General features: G+C 35.7%; 1 protein-coding gene across 1 annotated transcript in view; it reads left to right on the top strand.

Moving 5' to 3' along the window:
• Window positions 1-27,601, top strand: part of LOC150097377 (uncharacterized) — a 327,966-nt gene that overhangs the window by 64,750 nt on the left and 235,615 nt on the right. The window contains exon 4 of the mRNA XM_090407657.1: window positions 13,047-13,147. Coding sequence (XP_090263783.1) covers window positions 13,047-13,147 — 101 coding nt within the window. The remainder of the gene's footprint in view (window positions 1-13,046; window positions 13,148-27,601) is intronic.

Raw genomic sequence — 27,601 nt, 5'->3', positions numbered from 1 at the left:
GGAAGTTAGAGACTGCCTCAAGATTAAGTCGCAGCATTTATTGAAAAGTACATTACATTGACATATTTTCTTGATTATTATTATTCCTTCCCTCCTCTTTTACCTTGCGGTGTCGAAGATTTCTATTCACTTAACTGCTACTGCATCGAGGATAAGGTGGTTAGCCCTATGTCTGTAGATGTGTGTGTTTGCTGGGCCTGTTTGCCTGTTCTGGGGGATGAAAAACCTGAGTTTCCAGGTGAAAAAAACCTCCATATGAGACCAGCTAACTCACCTTTAGTCGAAAGAGACCAGATGAAGATTCTTCACATCACTGACAGGAATCGAACCCAGGTCTTTCCAACCAAAGGGCTTTGTCTATACTGACTGAGCTGTGGAGGCTTCAATATATATGTGAAAATGAAAAAAAAAAATCCTTTGCCCACCTAGAGTGCAAATGTACTACAGGTTTACTGATAACCTTTCATGGGTGGGAACTGCATGAAAAAAAAAAAAAATTGGGCATAAGGAACCTTGAAAAATTGGTTGTAATCCCTCCTGGTGAAACAAGTGTAATGACCAGTGCACTTTAAATACAGCTATCTGTTTCTGAAGCAGCAAAAGGTGTTCTAGACAAACCATACTTGAAACAGTCGGCCTCCTAGATATTTTCGAGTCCTGGTACTGCTTACCTTGATCTAGGATTAAAGTTTGGAGAGTTTCTGTGGTTTATTTACACTTTTAGACGAGTAAAAGCTAGGTTGTTATCATTTGAAACTGTTACATAGCTATTTGAACACTGAAAGCAAAAACGTGCAGCAAGTGCTGAATTTTTCAGATTTTTGGATTTAGATTTAATGTATGACATTCTTCAAGAGCGCCTTTGAATTTTGTCTGTGACGCTGAAATCGTTTATACGTGCTCTTAACTTAAGGAGAAATTTTACTCCAGAATAATTTCCTTACGCATGAGAATACATCTGTCTCATGGGTCTCTTAAATGTCTCCGAATAATCTTAGACAGTGATAACTCAAGATACCCATGTTATTACCTAATGAACTTCATTCCCAAATAAAACTTAACCAAGTCTGAAACCTCATAATGAACATTAGAGGGGGAAGGATTGAATGCTTTAAAAAAGAGTGATGTGAAAAATTTCTACTGACACCAGAGGACATTCAGAAATTTCTTTTATCGAATAGTGAAATGAAAGCTGCAAATCAAAAGTGATTCAAATGATGTACTAAATGAAATCAAAACGTTGCTCAGATTTAGATACGGAGAATGCTTAGTTATTTTAAATGGAAAACTATAGTTTTAAAAATTCTGCAAGTAACAGCACATGAAAGTGTTTAAGGAAAGAAGATGGCAATTCCAATGAGGCACTTCAGAGTACTTTTCAGCGAATCCACTAATCTGTTTTAACTCTACTTCATCTTGAGAGATTTATTTTTGCACTGGTTTTGATTTTTAAGCTTGGGTATTCTATATTTGTTTTATTTTACATAGCACATCATGTTGTATAATAGCTGGAATAGTAGTACTGATAGAGGGTATCTATGATGTTTTCAGATGTGTTCAATCAATGGCTGTGTATACTGTTTTTTGTGACATCTTTTCTAGACTTCATAAAAATGCACAAGCATTTTTTATGTATTTATTTATTTTTTAACCAGTGATACAAATCACACTACATGGAAGAAACCAAAGAAAATTGTGCAATATAAATGCTTCACGGAAACATAATCAGATGGTGGGAATGCCATAAAGGATAATCAGACTTTTGTAAATCTGTCATGTGCTTCATGTATCAAGAACAACAATGAAATGAATATCTGTTTATTGCATTGATTGAGTTGTGCTTTTGAGAATGAACACAGCACATATGGGCACTAAATTATATTTAAATAGAGCTATATATATTGTGCATTACAGGGCAAGATAGTGGATTTGATTATAGTGGAGTCAAATTAAATCACTACTTTGAAAATAAATTGTCTTAATCCTATTACAGCAAGTTACATGTTCAGTGAGATATGGGTTGGGAACAGCCTTTATTAAATGCTTAGGTCAATTGCTGCACACAGGAGGTTCTGTTTGTCTGTACAAGATGACGGTGATCTCATTCCTGGCAGACTTAGGACCACTTAGACAAGCAATGTGGGTTATTTTTTCACTGATAAAATACTTGGAATATCTTACCTTTTGAGAAACCAGTCAGTTCTGTTGTTTTCAAAATCGCTCCAGCCAGATGGACACCCACAATAAACTCTTTATTGAACTCCAAAAGATTCTTTGTTTTTCCCATTGTGATCAATACTATTGATGATTACTGACCAGCAGCATTCTTAAATAGTTGTCGAGAACACATAGTTATGCATGTATATTCAAAAGTATTTTGCATATATGCTACGTAAGTGACATTTACATACATCTGCATAAAGGTTTTTAATTCAGTGGCTGGTATGTATAGATTGGACAGCTGAAAGATTCCAAGAGTAGCTTTGATGTGAATCCTGGAAGGAAAAAGGGAAGGCTTAAACTAATTTACTTGAGAATAACAGAAAGGGAAAGAAGAATGGCTAGTTGGGAAAGCTGGAGCAGAATTAGTGATACAAGACAGAGGTATCAGGAAGAAATGGATCCTGTCCTTATAGGACATGAAGAGGATAAAGTTAAGGGCTTATTTTGAGACTTTTCAGTAGTTTGTTTCAGTGAATGACTTTGTTATAGCAAGTTTGTTATAAGGTGTATTAAACTGTTCTATTTTAATCTTCTAACTAGGGGTGCACTGAATATTTGGTTTTGCTTCAGGACATGCATTACCAGGTAATCCAGGTAAACACACATTCGGCACGTTTACTTGGATTACCTGGATGGACCTGTTGCTGTCATTCGGGGTTTCACCATGATTGCAGGTTGCAAAATTTTCAGCTATGGTGATCTTGAGCTGTTCTTCTTGACTTGTTTCTTATCACTCTGGTTAGAGGGTCTTCCCATCTAGTTGGAGGTCTACCAGGTTTTCTCTTGGTTGATCTTGAATACCAGTTTGGGACATGGCAGGTCCATCTGTTGTCATTAAATTCTTGCAATATAACCTGCCCACTGTGCCTTGTTGTCATATATGGTTTTCGCTACTTCTTTTACTCCGTTTGATTTTCTGATAGTTGTATTTGTGATGTGGTTTATTATTTAATTAGCGTTTGGCTAAGAAGAATACATGCATATGACACGACACACACACACACACACATACAAAAAAAGGACCTACAAGACAATAAAATGCATAAAAGATGTATAAAGGATATAATAATGTGAAGTGAGTATAGTTTCTGGGAAAATTCCCATGTTACTCCTCTTAAACACTATTAATATAATTATGGCTATTATAGCCTGTTTTTGTTTAGGAGTGTCCCTTATTTTAATACATTGGCTAACATTACTCAAAAAAAAGGGGGTATATATATATATATATATATTTTAGGGCATTATGGGTGAGTATAGAAGGCGGAAAAAATTTTGTACATACCTTGTTTTTGGTTCTATGATGCCTTCCAATTCCAAGATCTTGCTGAAGGTTGTTTATAAACGGGGGAGGGGAACATGGGGGTGCGTTTTGACGTGGGAAATAAGATATTCTGCCATAATTGCCTTCTATACTCCCCCATAATGCCCTAAAAATATATATATATATATACCCCTTTTTTGAGTAATGTTAGCCAATGTATTAAAATAAGGGACACTCCTAAACAAAAACAGGCTGTAATAGCCATAATTATATTAATAGTGTGAAGTGACACTGTAGTCATATATACAATAAAACTATACAAATAAGCATAAAATTAAAATGAATGTCTAAGTTCAACAGTCAATCAACAGCATCTGTAGAAACTGTTATAAAGTCAGTTACAGGTCCCATGTAGGCTCTGTGAGGACAATCAAACATGATATGTTGTATAGTTTGGTTATCCTCACCACAGTCACAAGATAAGTTTGGTCTTATTCCCCAAGTAAACAAGGAAGCTCTGCACCTACCATGGTTGGTGCAAACCCTATTTAGGGAGGTCCATATTTTTCAAGGTAGGTCAAACCCTGATGGAGGGCTGTTTGGGTTAAAGACAGTCTGCCAGATTACTGGGGCTTGGGCAGTCCATTCTGTCTGCCATGCTATTGCTGCATGATAGCCCACAAGTCATTGTGCTGTTATAATAGGTGGATGTCTTGACTTAAGCCTCTGTGATGTGGTCTTTTTTTTTTACTTATCCCTAAGATTCTTCTTTCCATAGCCTGCTGGGTGGTTTGAAGACGAAGTTCCTCTTTTTGTGTGGTGCTCCAAGTTTCGGAAGCATAGGTTAAAGATGAGAAAACACAGCTGTTGAACATGCTAGTCTTATTTGATATCTAGCTTATGATCTGTAATTCAGCTTTAGCCGAATCAGTAGACAGATTCGGTATTTGGCCATCTGAAGCAGAAAAATTCCCGTTATATGCAGTATAACAATTACAATGCCTTCCCGTATATTGTGTGACTGCATACAGAGGCTTGTTATATTTGCTATAGGTACTTTCTTTGGTGTTTTTATTTTAGTCTATATTATGTAGTATTAAATGATTCTCGTAGACAGGCTTATACGTTGGTTATGCATTATTAAAACACTTAAGGAATAGAACAATGTAGTTAAGAATATAAATTAAATTAAACTTTAATAAATATTTTCCGATATTTCGGCAATGTCACATTGCCATTTTCTAAAGGAACTTACAAAAAAGTTACGTGCACGTAGGCACTACAACACAGAAACTGGGAATGAAGAGATGAAGCTATTGTTCTCCTAACAGTCCTGATGGTGCCCTCTAGCGGGCTAAGTAGGTGTTCTTGGTCGTTGGGCTGAAGGTCTGCAGATGTAGGCCTCCCAAATTTGGGGCAGTCGCATACACCCAAATTTGTTGAGGTTTGGAGAATTTCTTAGGGCTGAGGCTGATTCCATAAAGAATCTTTCAAATTTGTATTTGCTACGGTGTATCACTGTAGCTTTCTTCCACCGTATTCTGTGGCATATATCCAGAGCATGGTCCGCAAGCCCAGAATGACTGTATTTGTGAAAACGGATGTAGTCCTTGTGTTCCGAAATTCTGATATTTGCTGTCCTGCATGTTTGGCCAAAGTAAGACAGTTTACAACTGCAAGGGACCTGGTAAACACCAGGTAGGTCTAGGGGAAGTGGTTGTAAACTGTCTTACTTTGGCCAAACAGGCAGGACAGCGAATATCAGAATTTCGGAACACAAGGACTACATCCGTTTTCACAAATACAGTCATTCTTGGCTTGTGGACCATGCTCTGGATACACGCCACAGAATACGGTGGAAGAAAGCTACAGTGATACACCGAAGCAAATACAAATTTGAAAGACTCTTTATGGAATCAGCCTCAGCCCTAAGAAATTCTCCAAACCTCAACAAATTTGGGTGTATGCGACTGCCCCAAATTTGGGAGGCCTACATCTGCAGACCTTCAGCCCAACGGCCAAGAACACCTACTTAGCCTGCTAGAGGGCACCATCAGGACTGTTAGGAGAACAATAGCTTCATCTCTTCATTCCCAGTTTCTGTGTTGTAGTGCCTACGTGCACGTAACTTTTTTGTAAGTTCCTTTAGAAAATGGCAATGTGACATTGCCGAAATATCGGAAAATATTTATTAAAGTTTAATTTAATTTATATTCTTAACTACGTTGTTCTATTCCTTAAGTGTTTTAATAATGTAGTATTAAATGATGTTTATATTGTGATGTTTTTTAAAAATTTCTCTTAAAATGTTGAAAAGGGTACAGTTTGGACCACAAATAATAAACCTGTATTTGGAAGTTTTACAATTTATGTGAAGATTCAAAATTTCCAAAATGTAAAATATGCAAACAACAAAATATTTGGGTGATAGGAAAAGGAAGTACACATTTATGCTTTATCATGTAAAAACTTAAGCATCGTGTTGTGTCGTCCATCTTGCTAATTGATCCATTTATGTTGGTTAGTTGGATCTACTCTTATTTCTTTAAATTCTGTTTTTATTTTCATATTTATTAAATTAGGGAAACAAAACACATGTGTTAAAAAGATTATTTTACTGATTAATAATAAAATAATAACTTTACGTTTCGACCCCTGTATTGAGGTCATCTTCAGAAGGATACATTCAGAAGTATAAGAACAAGCTACATGCTGTTGCACTCTATACAAGTAAATTACATCTACGTTGTTAACTAATCTTTTTTCTTAGCCTGCCCTCTAGTGAAATTAAAAAAAAAAAAATTAAATAAATAAAATAAAATAAAATAAACAAAAATAAAATAAAAACTACAATAAACTCTGCTAAAGTCCTCATGTACTAGGATTCTTCTGGAATTGTACAGTTATATTACGATTATCTTCTGGATTTGTACAGGTTGCTATTGAATGTTCAAGGGGGAAAAAAAAAAAAAAAAACACTTCACTAGGTCTTGTATTGAGATTTTTCTTTGTGGTTGCTATGAAGGTTGTAGATGGGTCCTCCACATTCTTGGAATTGTTAGACCATCATTTTTATTCAGATTCGGATCATGTTTGAGCATTTCACATGCTTCCTTGAATTTCCGCTCGGACCAGGTTTTGGTGCGGTGTAGGGACTTGGTACCTTTCCAGTCAATTCTGTGGTATGTTTGGAGTGCGTGGTCAGAAAGGCTGGTTTTTCCAAAATGGAAGTATTTTATGTGACGTTTGTGTTCATCCTTTCTGATTGGGATGGTTCGCCCTGTTTCCCCAATGTATGGTATGTTACATGTGCAATCTATTTTGTAAACCCCTGGGTGGGCTAAGTGTGGCAGGGGATCCTTGGAAGAATTGAGTAGGTGTCTTCAAAGCTGACTAATAGATGACTAATAGATCTTGGTCGTTGAGTGTAATATTTTTAATTTTGTTTATGAATTGTTGTGTATTTTTTATGTAGGAAGGGGAATGACCAACCAATTCCTTGAGTGTGGCCGCTAATTTTTTAGCTAAGTAGTAATTCAGACTGTCAATTCCTTCCACAACAGGTCGTAATGGCGTGTTTGTTTTGTGTACTTTTGGCAGGCCATAAATTCTGGGTGCGTGGGCATATACTGCGGTATTAATTTTTTGATTGTTTGTTTCGGCCGGAAGAAACAATCAAAAAAGGAAAAAATGGAAAAAAATGCTGGAAGCATTAGATACATTCCTTAGCCACCTGAACAAACAACACAATGCATCCAATTCACCATTGAAATTGAAAAAAACAACTCTCTTCCGTTCCTAGACACACTTGTCACATGTCTTCCTTCAGGTTGTCTCTCCTTCTCAGTTTACCGCAAACCTACACACACAGGCCAGTACATACACAAAACTTCTTATCACCACCCAACACAAAAACTAGCGGTTATAAGCACCCTTAAACACAGAGCTCAAACCATTTGTTCAACTGAACAAGCTCTTAACCATGAATATGAGACCATCAAACATACCTTTATAAAAAATGGATACAGTATAAAAACCATTCACAAGATCCTCCACAAAGATACCACTAATAACAAAAAAGATTTCAAGAATGCTATTGCTATACCATATGTTAGAGGCATTTCGGAAAAAAAGAACGCTACACAAATACAACATCAAAACCACCTTCAAACCCCCGACAAAATTAAGACACCTACTCAATTCTTCCAAGGATCCCCAGCCACACTTACCCCACCCAGGGGCTTACAAAATAGATTGCACATGTAACATACCATACATAGGGGAAACAGGGCAAACCATCCCAATCAGAAAGGATGAACACAAACATCACATAAAATACCTCCATTTTGGAAAAACCGGCCTTTCTGACCACGCACTCCAAACATACCACAGAATTGACTGGAAAGGTACCAAGTCCCTACACCGCACTAAAACCTGGTTCGAGCGGAAATTCAAGGAAGCATGTGAAATGCTCAAACATGATCCGAATCTGAATAAAAATGATGGTCTAACAATTCCAAGAATGTGGAGGACCCATCTACAACCTTCATAGCAACCACAAAGAAAAATCTCAATACAAGACCTAGTGAAGTGTTTTTTTTTTTTTCCCCTTGAACATTCAATAGCATCCTGTACAAATCCAGAAGATAATCGTAATATAACTGTACAATTCCAGAAGAATCCTAGTACATGAGGACTTTAGCAGAGTTTATTGTAGTTTTTATTTTATTTTATTTTATTTATTTTTTTTTTATTTCACTAGAGGGCAGGCTAAGAAAAAAGATTAGTTAACAACGTAGATGTAATTTACTTGTATAGAGTGCAACAGCATGTAGCTTGTTCTTATCCTTCTGAAGATGACCTCAATACAGGGGTCGAAACGTAAAGTTATTATTTTATTATTAATCAGTAAAATAATCTTTTTAACATGTGTGTTTTGTTTCCCTAATTTAATAAATATGAATGCTGATCACCGTGTAACCTTAAAAGAAAGAGTCTGTTTTTATTTTGTTAGATGCTGATTGGTACTGATCCGAATATAAGGAAATTTATATTATACTGCGCACCCTATATTCAGATTAGTCTATATAATACAGAGGAATCAATCATCAACTAACTTTTGCAATCTCACTTTATACAGGCCAAGGTTAATATTATCATTTAAGGCTTCCTCAAGGTTCGAATAAATTTTTATGAGCGGTACAATGAAGAAAAATCAGGTAAACAACAAATTGAATTCAATAAAATAAACATTTAATACTGGGTTATAGAACATGTACATTTAAGCATAATTTTCTAAACAAGATAATCTAATTGAACAATATTCAAAATATCTTTGAGACACTAGTAGCCTCTCAGTTTGGTTTAAAGATTGAAGTTAAATTTACAGATCTTATTCTTCAACGCTTAAATACTATTATCACAACTTGCCTCTATTCAATGCGATAATTCAATTTCTTTTATACATCAACTTAGTTCAAATACTCATAACAAACATAAAACATTAGGCATCTAACATTCAGCTGTCAATTCTATATTCTTCCGAATAATTAAAAATGGTTCACACAGTTCAATGTTCCAGAATTTTACAGTAATTATTCTTAAGGTAGAATTCTCTAATTCTCTCTTAGTCAACAAACACTTAATTTAATTATGAGGCAGTTATCATTTCAAGGGGGGAAACACTTTAATGCTCCATACTTCGGCTATTTTTAGTAGAACGCCACAGTTAATGTTAAGATATATCAGGCGGAGCTAATTCTTATTTCTTCACACTGAAATACAAAAAGGACTGCTCTTATTGGGTTACACCTTTTACACACTGGATTTACTACAGGCACACTTAAAACTGTAGTTAACTATTACTTTGAAGCAACACTATTCAAAAGAAATCTTTTGAATAGTGTATCATTACACCAATAAAATTTCAGTTGAATCATATGCTTCCTTCTTGGTGCACTAATTTCTTTGTCTGTGTGTGTGTGTATTTCACGATTTAAAATAAAAGTTCTGGTAATATTTTCATTTTATTACTTGGATGAACCTGTTGCTTTCATTTAGAGTTTCTCCACAAATACAGGTTGCAAAGTTTTCAGCTGTGGCACTCTTGAGCCGTTTTTCTCCACTTGTTTCCTATCACTCTGGTTAGAGGTTCTTCCCATCTAGTTGGAGGTCTGCTGGGTTTTTTCTTGATCGATCTTGAATACCAGTTTGGGACATGGCAGGTCCACCTGTTGTCATTAAGTTCATGCAATATGACCTGCCTACTGTGCCTTGTTGTCATATATGGTTTTCACTACTTCTTTTACTCTGGTTAATTTTCTGATAGTTGTATTTGTGATGTGGTCTTTTTTTTTACTTATCTCTAAGATTCTTCTTTCCATAGCCTGCTAGGTGGTTTGAAGACTAAGTTCCTCTTTTTGTCTGTGGTGCTCCAAGATTCGGAGTCATAGGTTAAAGATGGGAGGACACAGCTATTGCACATGCTATATCTTATTTGATATCTAGCTTAGGATCTGTTATTATGGATGTGATACGGTTAAAGGAGGTCCATGCAGCTATTCTTCTTTTAGATATATCTTCAGAAATATCATTGTCCACGTTTATTATTTGACCAAGGTATGTGTGGGATACTGCACTTTCTGTATCAATTCCATCTCAACACATTCATGTCTGTGGTCATTGCAATAGATTGTGTCATGACTGGTTTGTTAGCAAGATATGAAGCCAAAACTGGAAAAATTTTTCACTGGAAGAACTCATAGAAAATGTCTTGGAGGGTTTGGTGGAAGATAATTCATTTCTCTCTCTCACACTCACTCACTCACTCACACGCACAGAGGTTTTACTCTGTGTGTGTGTGTGAAATTATTTAGTTGAATGGTGTGGGTTTAATAGTATTTATTTCTCATCCATTTGGTTTTGTCAGGGTGAATTTTTAGTCTTATTTTATTACAGGCATCATTTACTTGGTGAAGCATTGTTTCAAGTTGTGAAGGGTCTTGAGCTATAAGTATTATTCATCTGCAAACATAAGTATTTGGAGAAGCTCTCCATTTATGTTTATGCCACCTTTTAAGTCAATTTTCCTTAAAGTGCTTTCCAAAAAATATACATGCATTAAAATTTTCATCAGTGTTTTTCATGAGTGTATTTTTTTCCAAAAGAATTTTTTATAAAATTTAATTCAGCGTGTTTTTGCCAAATTTCAAACTGAATATTTGGTATTCAGTTATTTGACTAAATCATGGATTGGTGCATCCATACTCTAATTGCATCTGTCCACATAGATATTGGTCTTTTTCTGCATCTTTTCCCCAGCACTAATGACCATCTCAAACAGAGGTTGCAGGATTTCTCCACCCCAGAAACTTAGTTTTTTTTTCATCTCACAAAACAGGCAAACCATCCAGAAGTGTATCTGTTTTGTTAGCCTTTCTTCTCTCTTTATCTATCTCTCATTCTATTTAAGTAACCATACTATCTTAGATTAGATCTATTATGCACACATTCTTGAATGCTAATATTGAAAATTCCTTTCTAATGCCTTCACTTTTAATATGATTCTACCATTGATGCTAATTTTTACCCTCCCTCCAAGTTTTTCTCAGAACTGTCCTATCGGAAGTTTCTAGCCTATGATTAGCTGTTTTATTTATAACCCAAACTCAGATCCATAATATAAAATCAATTTCAACCAAGTGCTATATCCTGCATGCAATGTTTGTGCTAATTTCTCTTCTATTCCATATATATGTACTCAACTGGTTCCCACTGTACTTTGAATAAAAGACTTTTGTATTCAGCAGATGAGAGTTCTTTTAATCTATAGTTGCCTCTCCCTATAGTAAATTCATAGATAGTTGAATTTTCTTTTGAATGCTTATGGGACTTTGGTAGGACTTTTCAATAGTTTGTTATAATGTTGTTTGTTAAGAGTATCAATTGCTATTATGAGACAAGGATTTTGTCTTATTCTCAATTCTACATTTAAATTGTTGGATAAAGATAGTGAGCTCAACTGATTTTCTTCCATAAATTTGAGCTGTAATAATTTTTAGGGCAGGAAATATTAAATTTTTGCCAATTGTATGTGGGTAAAGTGTCTCTGCTATTAGTAGTGAAATTTAATTTTTTTATTACTTTTTCATGTTAATCCCACCCACAAAAAATTGTAAAACTATAGTACATTGTATTAGTACTGACAGCAAGTTAAAGGTCAGATAATCTGAAGCCCTGCTCTAGAAACCAAACATGTACTTTATCAAGCCACTTCAAGTCTCCAATAAACAAAGTAATGGTCTCATACTAGGTGATGAAATTCATTTTCAATCTCAACACATTCACGTATGTGGCCATTGCAGTAGATTGTGTCATGACTGGTTTGTTAAGAGAGTGGATACACTATCTACTTGCCTAACTATGTTAGCAAGATATGAAGCCAAAACTGGAAAAATATTTCACTGGAAGAACTCATAGAAAATGTCTGGAGGGTTTGGTGGAAGATAATTCATTTCTCTCTCTCACACTCTCACACACACACACAGGTTTTACTCTTTGGTTTTATGCACTTATTTCATGATGTTACATAACAGATAATGGACAGTTACAAATGTTTATCACTACCAGCACTAATGAAATCAAATGTCCTACTGGCCAAGAAGTTTAAGATTTCTTTAATCTTGCATGTAGATTGCACTTCACTTGAACATTTCTTTTAGTTTTGATACTGTTACTTGTACTGGTTGTACTTGTACTGCCGGCCTCATTGGCTGAGTGGTTAGCGCGTCTGCTCTCCAACCAAGAGGCCGTGGGTTTGAATCCCGCCCTGGGCATGGATGTTTGTGATTGTCCTTCAAACTTTGTGTGGAAAGGGAATCTATGACCCTACCACTTATTCTAGCAGAAGACATCATTGCCAAAACCATGTAAGGTATGGCAGTGACCATACGGCATCTACAGACGTCAAATGTGAATTTTTTTTTATTTTTTTTTTACTTGTACTGGGCTCTACCTCACTTGAATTATCATACGTTTTACCTCTTCAACCATTTTTCCATATTGAAGATGAAGGATATTTCATTGAAGATAAATGAAAAACAAACTTAGTACTTCTAAAGTGATTACTACATTCTCTCTCTCTCTCTCTCACACACACACGTGTGTGCACGCTTGTGCAAACTGTCAAGTAAATTGGCTGTCCAGTGAACTTTCTAACTTGTTCACTACAAGCTACCTATAGAAGTCTGACATTGGCCAACAATCAATTGGTTAGCACTGGGCATGGACTGATTGAATGACATATCCTTTATAACTTGATTTTTCTCATTTGATAGCTCACGTGCTGTGGTTGAACTTTTGTTTTCTGAGGACCAGTGCTTTGTTTCTCCCAAGGATTTGGCTAGACTACAGACCACACATTAGGAAACACTGACTTAAATAATTTAAGTGTCTAGAACTTTAAATTTACACATTTTGTGTAAATTTTTTTTACACAGAATTCTTTTTTGAGATATATCAGGAACTGAAATTTTAAAATGCTGGTTGTATGTTATTGTAGGAGAAAATCTTGATGCCCAACATTGTGAAGCATTAGAAGAAGTATTTAAAAGAGTTCAATTTAAAAGATTAGAATTGGAAGGTTGTCACTTAGATGATGAGGTAATTATTTATTGTTATTGTTTTTTAATTTAATATTAGATTCAAATAAGAAATTAAGTGACATATAACTGTTTGTTAAAGATGCATTGAAAATGGCAGACATCAAATATTATTTGTTTAATATACTGTCAAAGTATCATGGAATAAAGATTTTGATGTCATCTCCTTACTCTTTTTCGGAAGAAGGAATTATTGTCAACACAGAGTGTATGTCATGTAATAATTACTTTTCCTATCAGTATAAAATCCATTAATATACATTTTAAAGTACCTTAACCAAGATAGACTTAGCAAGTCTTAGAATGATGGCAGCAGAGTTTTTCTTAATGAAATTCTAAGTTGTCCTGCTGAACTGAGAAACTGGCATGAAACATACACATTTGACTACATCTTAATGGCTATACTTGCATCTTCATTAATTTGAAATAACCTAACCTAACCAAATCTAAGTGCATTAGATGGTGCTGTATTCTCAAATATCAACTTATTTAAAATTGTCCAGAAATTGCAAAGAAGATGGGTATAGTTAAATACCCATCTTCTGGTCATCAAGTGCTGTGTTTTTATAGAATTTCATCCACTTAGATATATAAATGAACTTTATGCTCCATTAACAGGTTCTTATAATGCTTCTATACAAAAAGTAAAATATTAAATCTTGTTTCCTTCTTCAGGATATGACTTCTAGTCCTCTATACTATACTAGTCTTTGGTTAGACAACTTGAGATCATGGTGGTGATCCAGTGAACTTTCTAACTTGTTCACTACAAGCTACCTATAGAAGTCCGACATTGGCCAACTGCAAAAAACTTTAATTGGCTCATCAGCTTTGTTGAGGCTTCTCCTGATTACAGTTTCATGTATTTGACTGTCTTTCATACAGCTCTAGAAGTAATTACAGTTGCAGCATTTTAAGCTTTGAATTTCTAAGGACCAAACTAAAATCCTCTGTTACTTTGCAGTTTCATTCACAATCATCTTCAAATGATGAGATGATTATGAATGAAACAAATCCAGTAGTCATCATATCTTAAAGTTTCATTCACAATTTTCATCACCTTTTTGAAGATGCATATCAGATGCCTGATATGCGTGTAACCTTCAATAGGTGTACGAAATAACGATGGTACTACATCAAAAGTTTACATTATTACTAACTTCTTGTCTAGAGTTTTCCTCCAAATTAGTCTCTCAACTTCCAGAACTCAATATTCTCAGATCTTCCATTTCTGCTTTCTAAGGCACTTCTTACTGCATCAATCTACTTATATATTGGTCTTAGTCTGGATCTTTTTCCAGCCGTCTTGGCAACAAACACTTGCTATGAGACACTTTCCTCTCCCATTCTGTTTAAGTGACCATACCACCTTAGATTAACTGTGATCACACATTCTTGAATGTCAACATTGACAAATTTCTTTCCAATATCCTCATTTTTAATATGATACCACCATTCATGCCATATGTTCATTCTCCTAATCTTTCTCAGAACTCTCATATTTGCAGTCTCCAGTCTTTGATCAATAGTTTTATTTCTAATCCACCTCTCAGATCCATAAGTTTTGAACAGTCTTTGATACAGTTAGTTTAGTGTTTTAACTAATTTGTCTTATATCTATATAAATTTATTCAGTTGACTTCCTACTATACCAGCATTTCCATATTTAATTTGCCATCTGCATTAAAAATTGTGCCTAAGTAGCTGAAATGTTTTATTGTTTTATAGGTTTACTGTTGAGAATGCAGTTGATGTTTTCGATGTTTCTGTCTATTTTCATTGTCTGTGGCTTTTTATTGCTGATTTTCATACCCAAGTTTATTACAACAGTTATTCATTTAATCAGGAAACCTTGCAGACTTGTACTGGATTATAACTTCTGGTATAAAGTAAAGAATTAAGATTAACATCATCAATTTCAATATCAGATTTAATACCACTTTCCTTCATAATGTGATCCATACAGATAATGAACAACAGTGGAGATAATATGCATCCTTGTTGCACACCTGATTTAACATCAAACCATCTGCCTGTACCTCCTTTAATTCTTACTGCTGACTTACAGCTTAAATAAAGACTATATATATTGCTCGATATAATGTCCATTTACACCATATAACTGTAGCGATTTGAAGAACTTTCTTTTGGCACAATTTTTAGTGAAGATGGCAAATTACATATAGAAATTATTATGTGACACCTCCAGGGAGTCCAAAGACTCATCGAGGGAGAGTGTGCCAATAGCATCGAACGATTTAACCCCTTCCAACTACTAACTATGCTCAAACTTGCTTAACTTTTTGCATGAGCCATTAGTAGCAGAGGCTCTACTAATCGACCACCCTTTGCTGGCATAGGTTGGTCGATTGGTCGATGAAAATGGACAACAGAATTATTAAAGCTGACATAGTAGGAAGTCAGCTGAATAAATTTATATGGAATAAGAAAGAAATTAGTCAAAACACTAAATTAGCTGTACATGACAGTGATCAAACCAGTTTTAGCTTATAGATCTGAGAGCTAGGTCAGAAATAACACACTTCATCAAAGACTAGAGACCACAGACATGAGAGTTCTGATAAAAATTAGTGGAGGGAACAGATGGTATCAATGACAGTATTGTAATAAAAAATGAGGATATTATGAAAGAATTTGTCATTGTTAGCATTCAGGAATGGTTAGCAGAACTAAACTCAGATGTTATGGTCACTTAAATGTAATGAGAAAGGACACATTAGCAAAACAAGTGTTATTTGTCAGGTTGGCATTAAAAAGATCCAGAGGAAGACCAAGATGTAGGTGTATTGGTACAGTAAAAAGTACCTTAAAGACAATATAAGTTCTGATAACATTTGAGTCTTGACAGATAGCAGATTAATTTGGAGGAAAATTGTTGATCAGAAGTTAGTAGTGGTGATTTTAGCTACTTGTACACTTAGCTTAGCTCTCTTATATTTTTCTCTGTATTATTTTTTAGCAAATACATCTGTCGATGTATTTGCTAGGCACTTTCACTATGCTTTCTTCTAGTCCAGGACTGCTTCTTTAACAACTTGTGTTCTTCTTGGTGTTCTTATTTTTCTATCCTTGCAGACAACTTCACCACATACCTCCCTAGCTGAATCAATCAATCAATGTTTTCTTTAGAGTTTGTCTCTGAGACGCAAAGGATTTGTTCTTGTTTTCACACTGTCTCATTTTTTCTTCAGTAATGTTTGTATGGTTGATTCAACAGTAAAAGCTACTCAACTTTAATTCTTTTTAAAGCTTTCTAACATGCAGTTCTTTTCAGTGTGGTATTCAGAATTAGATGGATGAGAAGTATCATTAAGCATGATCTGAAACAAAAAAAAAAATGTTGTGGAGCATATATAAGCTCAAGTAGAGTAATGTGGGCAAATATGAGAATGGAGAACTGGACAATGAGACTTATTTGTGCCTATGGTCCCACAGAAGGTTCTACTAAGGTAGAAGTGGAGGAATTTTTTGAGGCTTTAGAAAAAGCAACTGACACAATGAAAAAGGAAAAGTTGGTCCTTGTTGGGAATCTAAATAGTAGAGTAGGAAATGATTATGAGACATACAAAAATATTTTGGGAAAATTTGGAGAAAACAGCAAAGCTAATAATAATGGCAAACATCTGTTGGATTTCTGCTCAGGACTTGGACTGCTTATTACTAACACCATGTTCCAACATAAAAATGTGCACAAATTCACATGGAGAGAAGCGGCTAGGAATAAGAAAAGTCTCATTGACTATGTTATTGTTGATTGTGATGTTTTCTCCCTGGTGCAGGACACCAGAGTGTACAGAGGATTTGAAATTGGAAGTGATCACTATTTAGTCTTGCGCAGGATAAAATTTAATTTCATATTGAAAAGAATAACATCTAAGAAAGTTTTAAAGCAAATAAAAGTTGAGCAGCTCTCAGATGTGAACTGTAGACTAAAATACACAAAGGTTATTGAAGAAAAAATGAAAGAGTTTGAGAACAGGAATCAAACCTTGGAGATTCAGTGGCAAACACTGAAGAAAATATTGATTGATTCTGCCAGAGAGGCATGTGGTGAGGTTGTCTGCAGGATAAAAAAATCAGAACTCCATGGTGGACACAGGAAGTTAAAGAGGCAGTGAAGGAAAAGAAGAAAGCATATCAAAAGTTCCTGTCAAATAAGTCAGCTTGTGCCCTTAGAGAATATAGAGACAAATGCAAGAATGCTAAATACTGTGTAAAACTAGCTAAACAAAAGTCATGGGAGGACTTTGGCAAGAATATAGAAAATAAATATCAAGAAGGTGGTAAAATATTCTGGAAGTCGTTGAAGAAGCTTAGGAATGGAGGAAAGAGTGCTGTAAAAGGAGTTACAGATGATAAAGGTGACGTGAAAACGGCAGAAAAAGATATCCTTGAAGTATGGAGTAATTACTTTGAAAAATTGCTAAATGAAACAAGCAGTGATAGCACAGTGGTAAAAAACTCAACAGGCATGCAGTCAGGAATGCATACTTGAAGTAGAAAAAGCCATCAAAGGCTTGAAATGTGGAAAGGCAGCAGGAGTAGATGATATTCGACCAGAATTGCTGAAATATGTGGTATAAGAGTCTTACAGTGGCTGCACTGCATAGTTCAGAAAGCCTGGACAGAGGGACGAATTCCCAATGATTGGAGTAGAGCTCTCATAGTATACCCATATATAAAAAGGGAAATAAAACTGAATGTGAGAATTACAGACATATTTCCCTACTGAGTGTTCCTTGCAAGATCTATGCAAGTATACTTGAGAAACGGTTGAGAAGAATTGTGGAAGAAAAGCTTGATGAAGAACATGCTGGATTCAGGCCAAATAGAGGTTGTTAGGATCAGATCTTCACTATACGACAAATAGTTGAGAAAGCATGGGAATATAACAAAGATCTGTATTTCAGTTTTGTCGATTTGGAAAAGGCATATGACAAGGTGCCAAGAGAGAGAAGCTATTCAATATGCTGCAGTTATATGGTGTCAATGGGGCATTATATCAAGCAATACTTAGTCTTTATTTGAGTTGTAAGTCAGCAGTTAGAATTGAAGGAAGTACAGGAAGATGGTTTAATGTTAAATCTGGTTTGAGACAAGAATGTACATTATCCCCCTCTGTTATTCATTATCTATATAGATCACATATGAAAGAAAGTGGTATTAAACATGATATCAAAATTGGAGATGTTAATGTCAGCTCTTTGCTTTATGCGGAAGATGTTATACTTCTAAATAAATCCGCTACAAGTCTGCAAGAGTCCCTGACTAAATTGAATAACTATTGTAATAGATATGGCATGAAGGTCAGCATTAAAACGACAAAGACAATGAAAATAGGTAGAATTGTTGAAAATGTCAATTGTATTGTGAACGGGGAACCTGTGGAACAAGTAAAACATTTCAGCTACTTAGGCATGATTTTTACTGAAGATGGTAAATTAAATATAGAAATAGGCAACAGAATCAGCAAAGTGGGAAGTCAATTGAATAAATCATATGGAATAAGAGAGAAATTAGTCGGAACACTAAATTAGCTATATACAAGATAGTGTTCAAACCAGTTTTAACTTATGGATCTGAGAGCTGGGTCAGAAGTAAAACACTTGACCAAAAACTAGAGACCGCAGATATGAGAGTCCTGAGAAAGATTATAGGCGTGAACAGATGGTATCAATGTCAATATCATATTAAAAACGAGGATGTGAGGAAAGAACTTGACATTGTCAGCATCCAGGAATGTGTTAGCAGAGCTAATCTTAGGTGGTATGGTCACTTAAATGGAAGCGAGGAAAGATTAGCAAAACAAGTGTTCTCTGCCAGGTTGGCAGCAAAATGACCCAGAGGAAGACCAAGATATAGGTGGATTGATACGGTACAAAGTGCCTTAAACGATAGAAATATAAGATCTAATAATGTTGGAGTCTTGACAAGTAACAGACTGATTTGGTGGAAAATTGTAGATAGGAAGTTAGTAACGATGTAATTTTTTTCATGTAGTACTATCATATCCTGTACACCCCTTGAGGATACATGGCAGGAATTTGATGATGATGATAGGAATAACATACAGTTAGGCCGCATGATTACATTAGAATCTCATTAAATGTGCGTAACATGTTACAGAAGTAAAAAAATATATATATGTATATATATATTTAACACAATTTTGTATGACAATTTCCCATACTTTAGGAATAGTAAGAATGTCGTTGTGGTTCAAGTTTGGTCTGTGTAGTAGGGCTTCAGAACTTTCTTTGTATAAACGTTCATGTTTATATAAAAATCTATGTAAAAGTTTAGACTTTTCCCAATGGATCCTATGGTTTGGATTTTCAGTTCCGTGTTGAGAGACGCCAGATTTCTGAGGTTTAAAAAGACGATGTGGTCTTGATGTTCCGCGATACATTTCTGAACAGACCTACCTGTCTGTCCAAAGTAAGACAATTTGTATGAGCATGGAATCTCATAAACGCCAGGCAATATCAAAGGTGAGAGTTTGTCCTTAGGAGAAGGTAACAAGTTGTAAATTTGGTTGATAGGTTTGTAAGTAGTGGCAAAATTGTATTTCTTCATAATTTTAGAAAGATGTTCGGAGATGCCTTTAACTTAAGAAATGGGAATCCTATGGACTGCTTCCTGTCTAGTTTGATGTGTGGAGAAGTGACTGATGATTTTTTGAGTTGTTTTAGGATTATATCCATTTAGGATGGCTGTATTTTTGATTACTTCTAATTCCTGGTTTAAAGATTCTTCAGAGGAGCAGAATTTGTGTGCTCTGGAAACTAGTGACTTAATAATTCCAGATTTCTGAGATGGATGATGAGTGGTAGAATTGTGAATGTAGCGACCTGAGAATGTAGTCTTGCGAAAGACAGACATGGCAATGGAACCATCTTCTTTTCTTTGGATGTGTAAATCCAAAAAGGAGATACCTTGTGGAGATTCTTTTTCTAAAGTAAAGTTGATGCGATGATGAAGAAAGTTAATTTTATCTAGAAACAGTTGTAATTCATGTTCGGGATGATCCCAGACTGCAAATACGTCGTCGACATATCTTAACCAATAATAAATTTAGTTTAATCCTTTATCCAAGTGTGAGCAAACAAAGTTTGCGCCTGAAAGTATCTTCAGGACTGGGTTAAGGTGATACAACACCAGGGCAACTCGTTGCAAAGGTGGAGCAAGCTACCAACACTCCTATCTTAGTATCTCCTATAATGCAAAACACATCTCCTTGCGGATATGTCTAATGTTATGCATTAAGGGAAGGGCCACTACCCAGACCGGTTTCGACCTTTATTGAGGTCTCTTCAGTGGGAGCCAGGCCCAAGTCGAGATATCAGGCAGAAGCATTAGCAGGTCATCTCCACCTATAGGAATTGCCAATTGGTGTGCCACCCTTTTTTTAATAAATTACTCTGGATTTAGAGAAAGATGTTGAAAGTTTATTTTCCACTTGGTTAGAGTATAATAAATTTAGTTTAATCCTTTATCCAAGTGTGAGCAAACAAAGTTTGCCCTGAAAGTATCTTCAGTACTGGGTTAAGGTGATACAACACCAGGTGGAAAATAAACTTTCAACATCTTTCTCTAAATCCAGAGTAATTTATTAAAAAAAGGGTGGCACACCAATTGGCAATTCCTATAGGTGGAGATGACCTGCTAATGCTTCTGCCTGATATCTCGACTTGGGCCTGGCTCCCACTGAAGAGACCTCAATAAAGGTCGAAACCGGTCTGGGTAGTGGCCCTTCCCTTAATGCATAACATTAGACATATCCGCAAGGAGATGTGTTTTGCATTATAGGAGATACTAAGATAGGAGTGTTGGTAGCTTGCTCCACCTTTGCAACGAGTTGCCCTGGTGTTGTATCACCTTAACCCAGTCCTGAAGATACTTTCAGGCGCAAACTTTGTTTGCTCACACTTGGATAAAGGATTAAACTAAATTTATTATACTCTAACCAAGTGGGAAATAAACTTTCAATATCTTAACCAAATTTTTGGTTTGGGTTTGAAAGTGAATATTTTTTCCTCAAGGTGTTCTAGAAACAAGTTTGCTAGGTTTGGTGATAAAGGAGATCCCATTGCTGTTCCTTCTTCTTGCTTGTAAATTTGACCTTTCCAGGTGAAGTAACCTGATTCCATAACAAACTTGAACAACTCGACTATATCAGAAAGAAATTTTTCAGTTAGTAATTCTATTGTTTCTTTATGTGGAATGTTTGTGAAGAGGGAGACAATGTCGATGCTGATTAACAAGTCAGTTTTTGATAGTTGAATGTCTTTAATTTTTATGTGAAACTCAGTAGAATTTTTGATTGAAGAGACAGAGTGGCCTGTGTGAGGACGGAGAATGTTAGATAAGATTCTTGATAACTTGTAAGTTGGACTGCTGATACAGTCTATGACGGGTCTAAGTGGAACATTAGTTTTGTGTAGCTTAGGTAAGCCATAAATTCTAGGAGGTCTTGCATGGTATGTCTTAAGTTTTTTGATTGTTTCTTCATCTAAGGAGGAAGTTTCATTAAGTAGCTTATTTAATTTTCTGAGTTGACGTTTTGTAGGATCACAATCCAATTTAGCGTAAGTATCACGATCTCGAAGAAGTAAATTCATTTTTCGGTCATATGACTTTGTATCAAGAACCACAGTGGTATTTCCTTTATCAGCTCTGATAATGATTATGTTTTTATTATGTTTTAAGCAAATAATAGCTTTCAATTCTGATAGTGGGATATTTAATTCTGAAGGTTTGGCATTGTAGATCACTTTAGCTACTTCAAATCGAAGTCTGTTGGCTTCAGTATTGGAGATATGGTTGACGTTTCTTTCTATATTATGTATGAAGTCTAAATATGGGAAACATTTTGGTGAAATCTCAAATTTATGGCCTCTTGCTAGAACATTTAATTCATCTTTTGTTAGTGGACGGTTAGATAAATTGACTACCCATTTTTCTGTTGGTAATTTGGCCGCAGAAATCTGGCTTCTCTCAACACGGAATTGAAAATCCAAACCATAGGATCCATTGGGAAATGTCTAAACTTTTACATGGATCTGTATATAAACATGAACGTTTATACAAAGAAAGTTCTGAAGCCCTACTACACAGACTAAACTTAAACTGCAATGACATTCTTACTATTCCTAAAGTATGGGAAATTGTCATAAAAAATTGTGTTAAATAATTTTTTTTTTTAAACTTCTGTAACACGTTACGTGCGTTTAATGAGATTCTATTGTAATCATGCGCCTTAACTGTTATGTTATTCCTATTATTGCTTTAAACTACTGTACTGATGATGTCCTAAGATACTTAGATGAAATATTTACAATTAAATAATTTTCACTGTGGTTAATATGTGTGTTTCTTTTAATTAGGAGTTAGATGGATGAGAAGTATCATTAAGCATGAGCTGAAACAAAAAAAAAAATGTTGTGGAGGGTATATAAGGAAAAAAAAAAGTGACCAGCTAACTCATGAACAATACAAGAATCAGGCAAGGAAGATGTCTAGCATGGCAAAAAGGCAAAATCAGATCATGAGAAGAAATTAGCTGAACAGGCAAAAGGAAATCCAAAAGAGTTTCATTATTATATGACAAGTAGGAGGAAGAATGACTATGGAAAGATAACTTTAAGGAGTAGAGAGGTAATTGAGGCAGATGAAATTGAGCTACTGAATGCTCATTTTGAAAGGGTATATCATCCAAGTGGGGTGCTTAAGGGTCAAAGCTGTATAACTGAGAGGAGACCTCCATATAGCCTTTAAAGGAATGCAGAGAACCAACCAGGGCTTCTGACCTAATGTCCAATCCTCACCTTCTCGTGGTGCACCCTGTTGGGTATCTACCTGGATACTGAACGAACGAGGATGGGCTGGCAATTTAGGATTTAGCTGACCAAATTGTATTCTTATTGGCTTAAACTAATACTGAAAATAATGGTACAACATGACAAAATTTCATGCCGGCTGGGGCATTGCCCGGTTAAACAAGGCTCCCCATTGTTTTCGCAGGGAACCAGGGCGAACAGTGAAAAGTCAGCTACTGGAACAAATCTGAAACCACACCCGAACTCAACATCACCAGAGTTAAAGATCTGTACTATCAACATAGAAGTCTGAATGGCAAAGAAATGGAGCTAGCTGAGGAATTAGACAAGTACCAGAGCGACATAATAGGGGTGACTGAAACAAAAAAGACAAAAACTGGTGAGATCTTTCTGAACAATAAATACAAAATGTTATATTCAGGAAATGATAATCAAGGAAAAGAAGGAGTAGCCATAGTATTCAACACAAAATATGAGTCTAATCTTCTCGAATGGCAGTCAGTCTCAAGTAGAGGGATGTGGGGAAATATCAGAATGGGGAATTGGGCAATGAGACTTATTTGTGCCAATGGTCCCACAGAAGGTTCTACTAAGGTAGAAATGGAGGAATTTTTTGAGGCTTTAGAAAAAGCAACTGACACAATGAAAAAGGAAAAGTTGGTCCTTCTTGGGGATCTAAATAGCAGAGTAGGAAATAATGGCCAGACATACAAAAATATTTTGGGAAAATTTGGAGAAAAGAGCAAAGCCAATAATAATGGCAAATATCTGTTGGATTTCTGCTCAGGACATGGACTGGTTATTACTAACACCATGTTCCAACATAAAAATGTGCACAAATTTACATGGAGAGAAGAGGCAAGGAATAAGAAAAGTCTCATTGAACTATGTTATTGTTGATGGTGATGTTTTGTCCCTGGTGCAGGACAACAGAGTGTACAGAGGATTTGAAATTGGAAACGATCACTATTTACTCTTGAGCAGGATAAAATTGAATTTCATATTGAAAAGAATAACATGTAAGAAAGTTTTAAAGCGAATAAAAGTTGAGCAGCTCTCAGATGTGAACTGTGGACTAAAATACACAAAGACTCGTCAATAAAAAAATGAAAGAATTTGAGAACAGGAACCAAACCTTGGAAATTCAGTGGCAAGCCTTGAAGAAAACATTGATTGATTCAGCCAGAGAGGCATATGGTGAGGTTGTCTGCAAGGATAGAAAAATCAGAACTCCATGGCAGACACAGGAAGTTAAAGAGGCAGTGAAGGAAAAGAAGAAAGCATGTCAAAAGGTCCTGGCAGATAAGTCAGCTTTTGCTCTTAGAGAATACAGAGACAAATGTAAGAAAGCAAAACACTGTGTAAAGCCAGCTAAACAAAAGTCATGGGAGAACTTTTGCAAGAACATAGAAAATAAATATCAAGAAGGTGGTAAGATATTCTGGAGGTTGTTGAAGAAGCTTAGGAATGCAGGAAAGAGTGCTGTAGAAGGAGTTAGAGATGATAAAGGTGACACGAAAACAGGAGAAAAAGATATCCTTGAAGTATGGAGTAATTACTTTGAAAAATTGCTAAATGAAACAAGCAGTGATAGCACAGTGGTAAAAAACTCAACAGGCATGCAGTCAGGAATGCATACTTGAAGTAGAAAAAGCCATCAAAGGCTTGAAATATGGAAAGGTAGCAGGAGTAGATGATATTCGAACAGAAATGCTGAAATATGATGGTATAAAAGTCTTACAGTAGCTGCACTGCATAGTTCAGAAAGCCTGGACAGAGGGACGAATTCCCGATGATTGGAGTAGAGCTCTAATAGTACCCATATATAAAAAGGGAAATAAAACTGAATATGAGAATTACAGAGGTATTTCCCTACTAAGTGTTCCTGGCAAGATCTATGCAAGCATACTTGAGAAACGGTTGAAAAGAATTGTGGAAGAAAAGCTTGGTGAAGAACAAGTTGGATTCGGGCCAAATAGAGGCTGTCAGGATCAGATCTTCACTTTACAACAAATAGTTGAGAAATTATGGAAATATAACAAAGATCTGTATTTAAGTTTTGTCAATCTCGAAAAGGTATATGACAAGGTGCCAAGAGAGAAGCTATTCAATATGCTGCAGTTATATGGTGTCAATGGGGCATTATATCAAGCAATGCTTAGTCTTTATTTGAGTTGTAAGTCAGCAGTTAGAATTGAAGGAAGTATATTAAGGTGGTTTAATGTTAAATCTGGTGTGAGACAAGGATGTACATTATCCCCTCTGTTATTTATTATCTATATGGATCACATTATGAAGGAAAGTGGTATTAAACATGATATCAGAATTGGAGATGTTAATGTCAGCTCTTTGCTTTATGCGGACGATGTTATACTTCTAAATAAATCCGCTACAAGTTTGCATGAGTCCCTGACTAAATTGAATAACTATTGTAATAGATATGGCATGAAGGTCAGCATTAAAACGACAAAGACAATGAAAATTGGTAGAATTGTTGAAAATGTCAATTGTATTGTGAACGGGGAACCTGTGGAACAAGTAAAACATTTCAGCTACTTAGGCATGATTTTTACTGAAGATGGTAAATTAAATATGGAAATAGACAACAGAATCATCAAAGCTGGTATGGTAGGAAGTCAATTGTATAAATTCATATGGAATAAGAGAGAAATTAGTCGGAACACTAAATTAGCTGTATACAAGACAGTGTTCAAACCAGTTTTAACTTATGGATCTGAGAGCTGGGGCAGAAGTAAAAATGAGGATATTAGGAAAGAACTTGACATTGTCGGTATCCAGGAATGCATTAACAGAGCTAATCTCAGATGGTATGTTCACTTAAACAGAATGGGCAAGGAAAGATTAGCAAAACAAGTGTTCTCTGCCAGGTTGGCAGGAAAACGACCCAGAGGATGACCAAAATATAGGTGGTTTGATACGGTACAATGTGCCTTAATCGATAGAAATATAAGATCTGATAATGATAATATTGGAGTCTTGACAAGTAATAGACTGATTTGGAGGAAAATTGTAGATAGGAAGTTAGCAATGATGTAAATTTTTCATGTAGTACTATCATATCCTGTGCACCCCTTGAGGGTACATGTCAGGAATTTGATGATGATGATATCATCCAAGTGGAGATATTGTTATGATAGAGTTGATGTGAGAATAGAGATTGAAGGATTGGAGGTATTTAGTATATTGTAGAATCTGAATGCAAATACAATTGTGAGAGTGGATGGGATGTCGGCTTACATTTTATGAGTGTGCGTGCGTGCGTGTGTGTGTGCGTGCATGCAGGGAAACTGGCGATGCCCTTGACTAGACTGTATAATATAAGTTTCAGTTCTAGCAAAGTTCTAAGAGATTGGAAGAAGGGCAAAATACTCCCTCTGCCCAAAAAAAACCGAACTTTTGAAAGAAAATAAAACACAGGCCAATTTTAATTATTGAAATCATTTATTTCAATCAATATACTCTCCCTCAGCTTCGATACAACATTTTGCATGGTCAATTAATTTGTCAAAAGTTTTTTATATGGGTTTTTGGGATACTGTTAATGGTCGTGGTTATTCCTGCTTGAACGTTTTCAGGGGTGTCGTATCGCTTTCCTTTCATCAGCAAATGAAGTAGGGGGAAGAGAAAGAAGTCTCAGGGTGTGCTAAATCAGGTGAATACGGTGAGTGATTCAACACACAAAATTGGTTTTGCTCAAAAATTCTCTCACAATGTTCGAATGATTGTGCAAAAGTGACGAGCTCCTGATCACGATATTCATGCCATACGCGACGAATTCTTGCTATCAAAACTTTAAGATAAAACTCATCATCACCATTTGGCCAGGCGGAATGAATTCTTTATGAATAATGCCCCTGGAATTGTAGAAATAAATCAGTATTGTCTTTACTTTTGACTTCTCTAAGCAACTTTTTTTTCGGATGCTCCTCTTCTGGTGGTCTCCACTAAGCACTCTGGCTCATACTCAAAACTCCATGTTTCGTCACCAGTAATGATCGTTTCAAGGAATTGAACACTGCAAGGAAGTCCTTACAGTGTTCAATTCGATTCATTTTTGGTCTCGTTCAACTTGTGGAGAACAAATCACAAATTCAATTTACACAGGCCCAAACCGGTCAGAATGTTGTGCACAGTTGTGGAATCCCCAATTCATCTTTAATCAATCTCACAGACAATTTCGGGTTTTCTTTGATGAAATCATGCACTTTTTTGGATGTTAACTTCGCTCGTTCCAGTTTTTGGACGGCCCGGCTTTTTGTCGTCCTCAAGCGACTCACGACCACTTTGAAATCGCTTAAACAACCACTCATAAACATGTGTATAGGATAAGCATTCATCACCGTATGCTTTTAAAGCATTTGATGCATTTCGGTAAAACTTTTACCAAGTTTAACACAAAAGTCAATTGCTGCTCTCTGTTTGAAACTCATTTTCTGACCATTCATCAAAACACACTGTCACTCTTGGCACTATAACTCGGCTTCTAATGAAAAAAATGTCATAAACCGTTGACACAACACTAATGAAGTTTGCCGCTTTCGACAACAAAAAGATACAACAGGTGGCACCACTAG

The sequence above is a fragment of the Typopeltis vanoorti genome, chromosome 17 (assembly GCF_054136105.1).
Source record: "Typopeltis vanoorti isolate ZY-2024b chromosome 17, IOZ_Tvanoo_1.0, whole genome shotgun sequence".
Lineage (NCBI taxonomy): Eukaryota > Metazoa > Arthropoda > Arachnida > Uropygi > Thelyphonidae > Typopeltis > Typopeltis vanoorti.
This window is presented reverse-complemented; position numbering and strand designations above follow the sequence as displayed.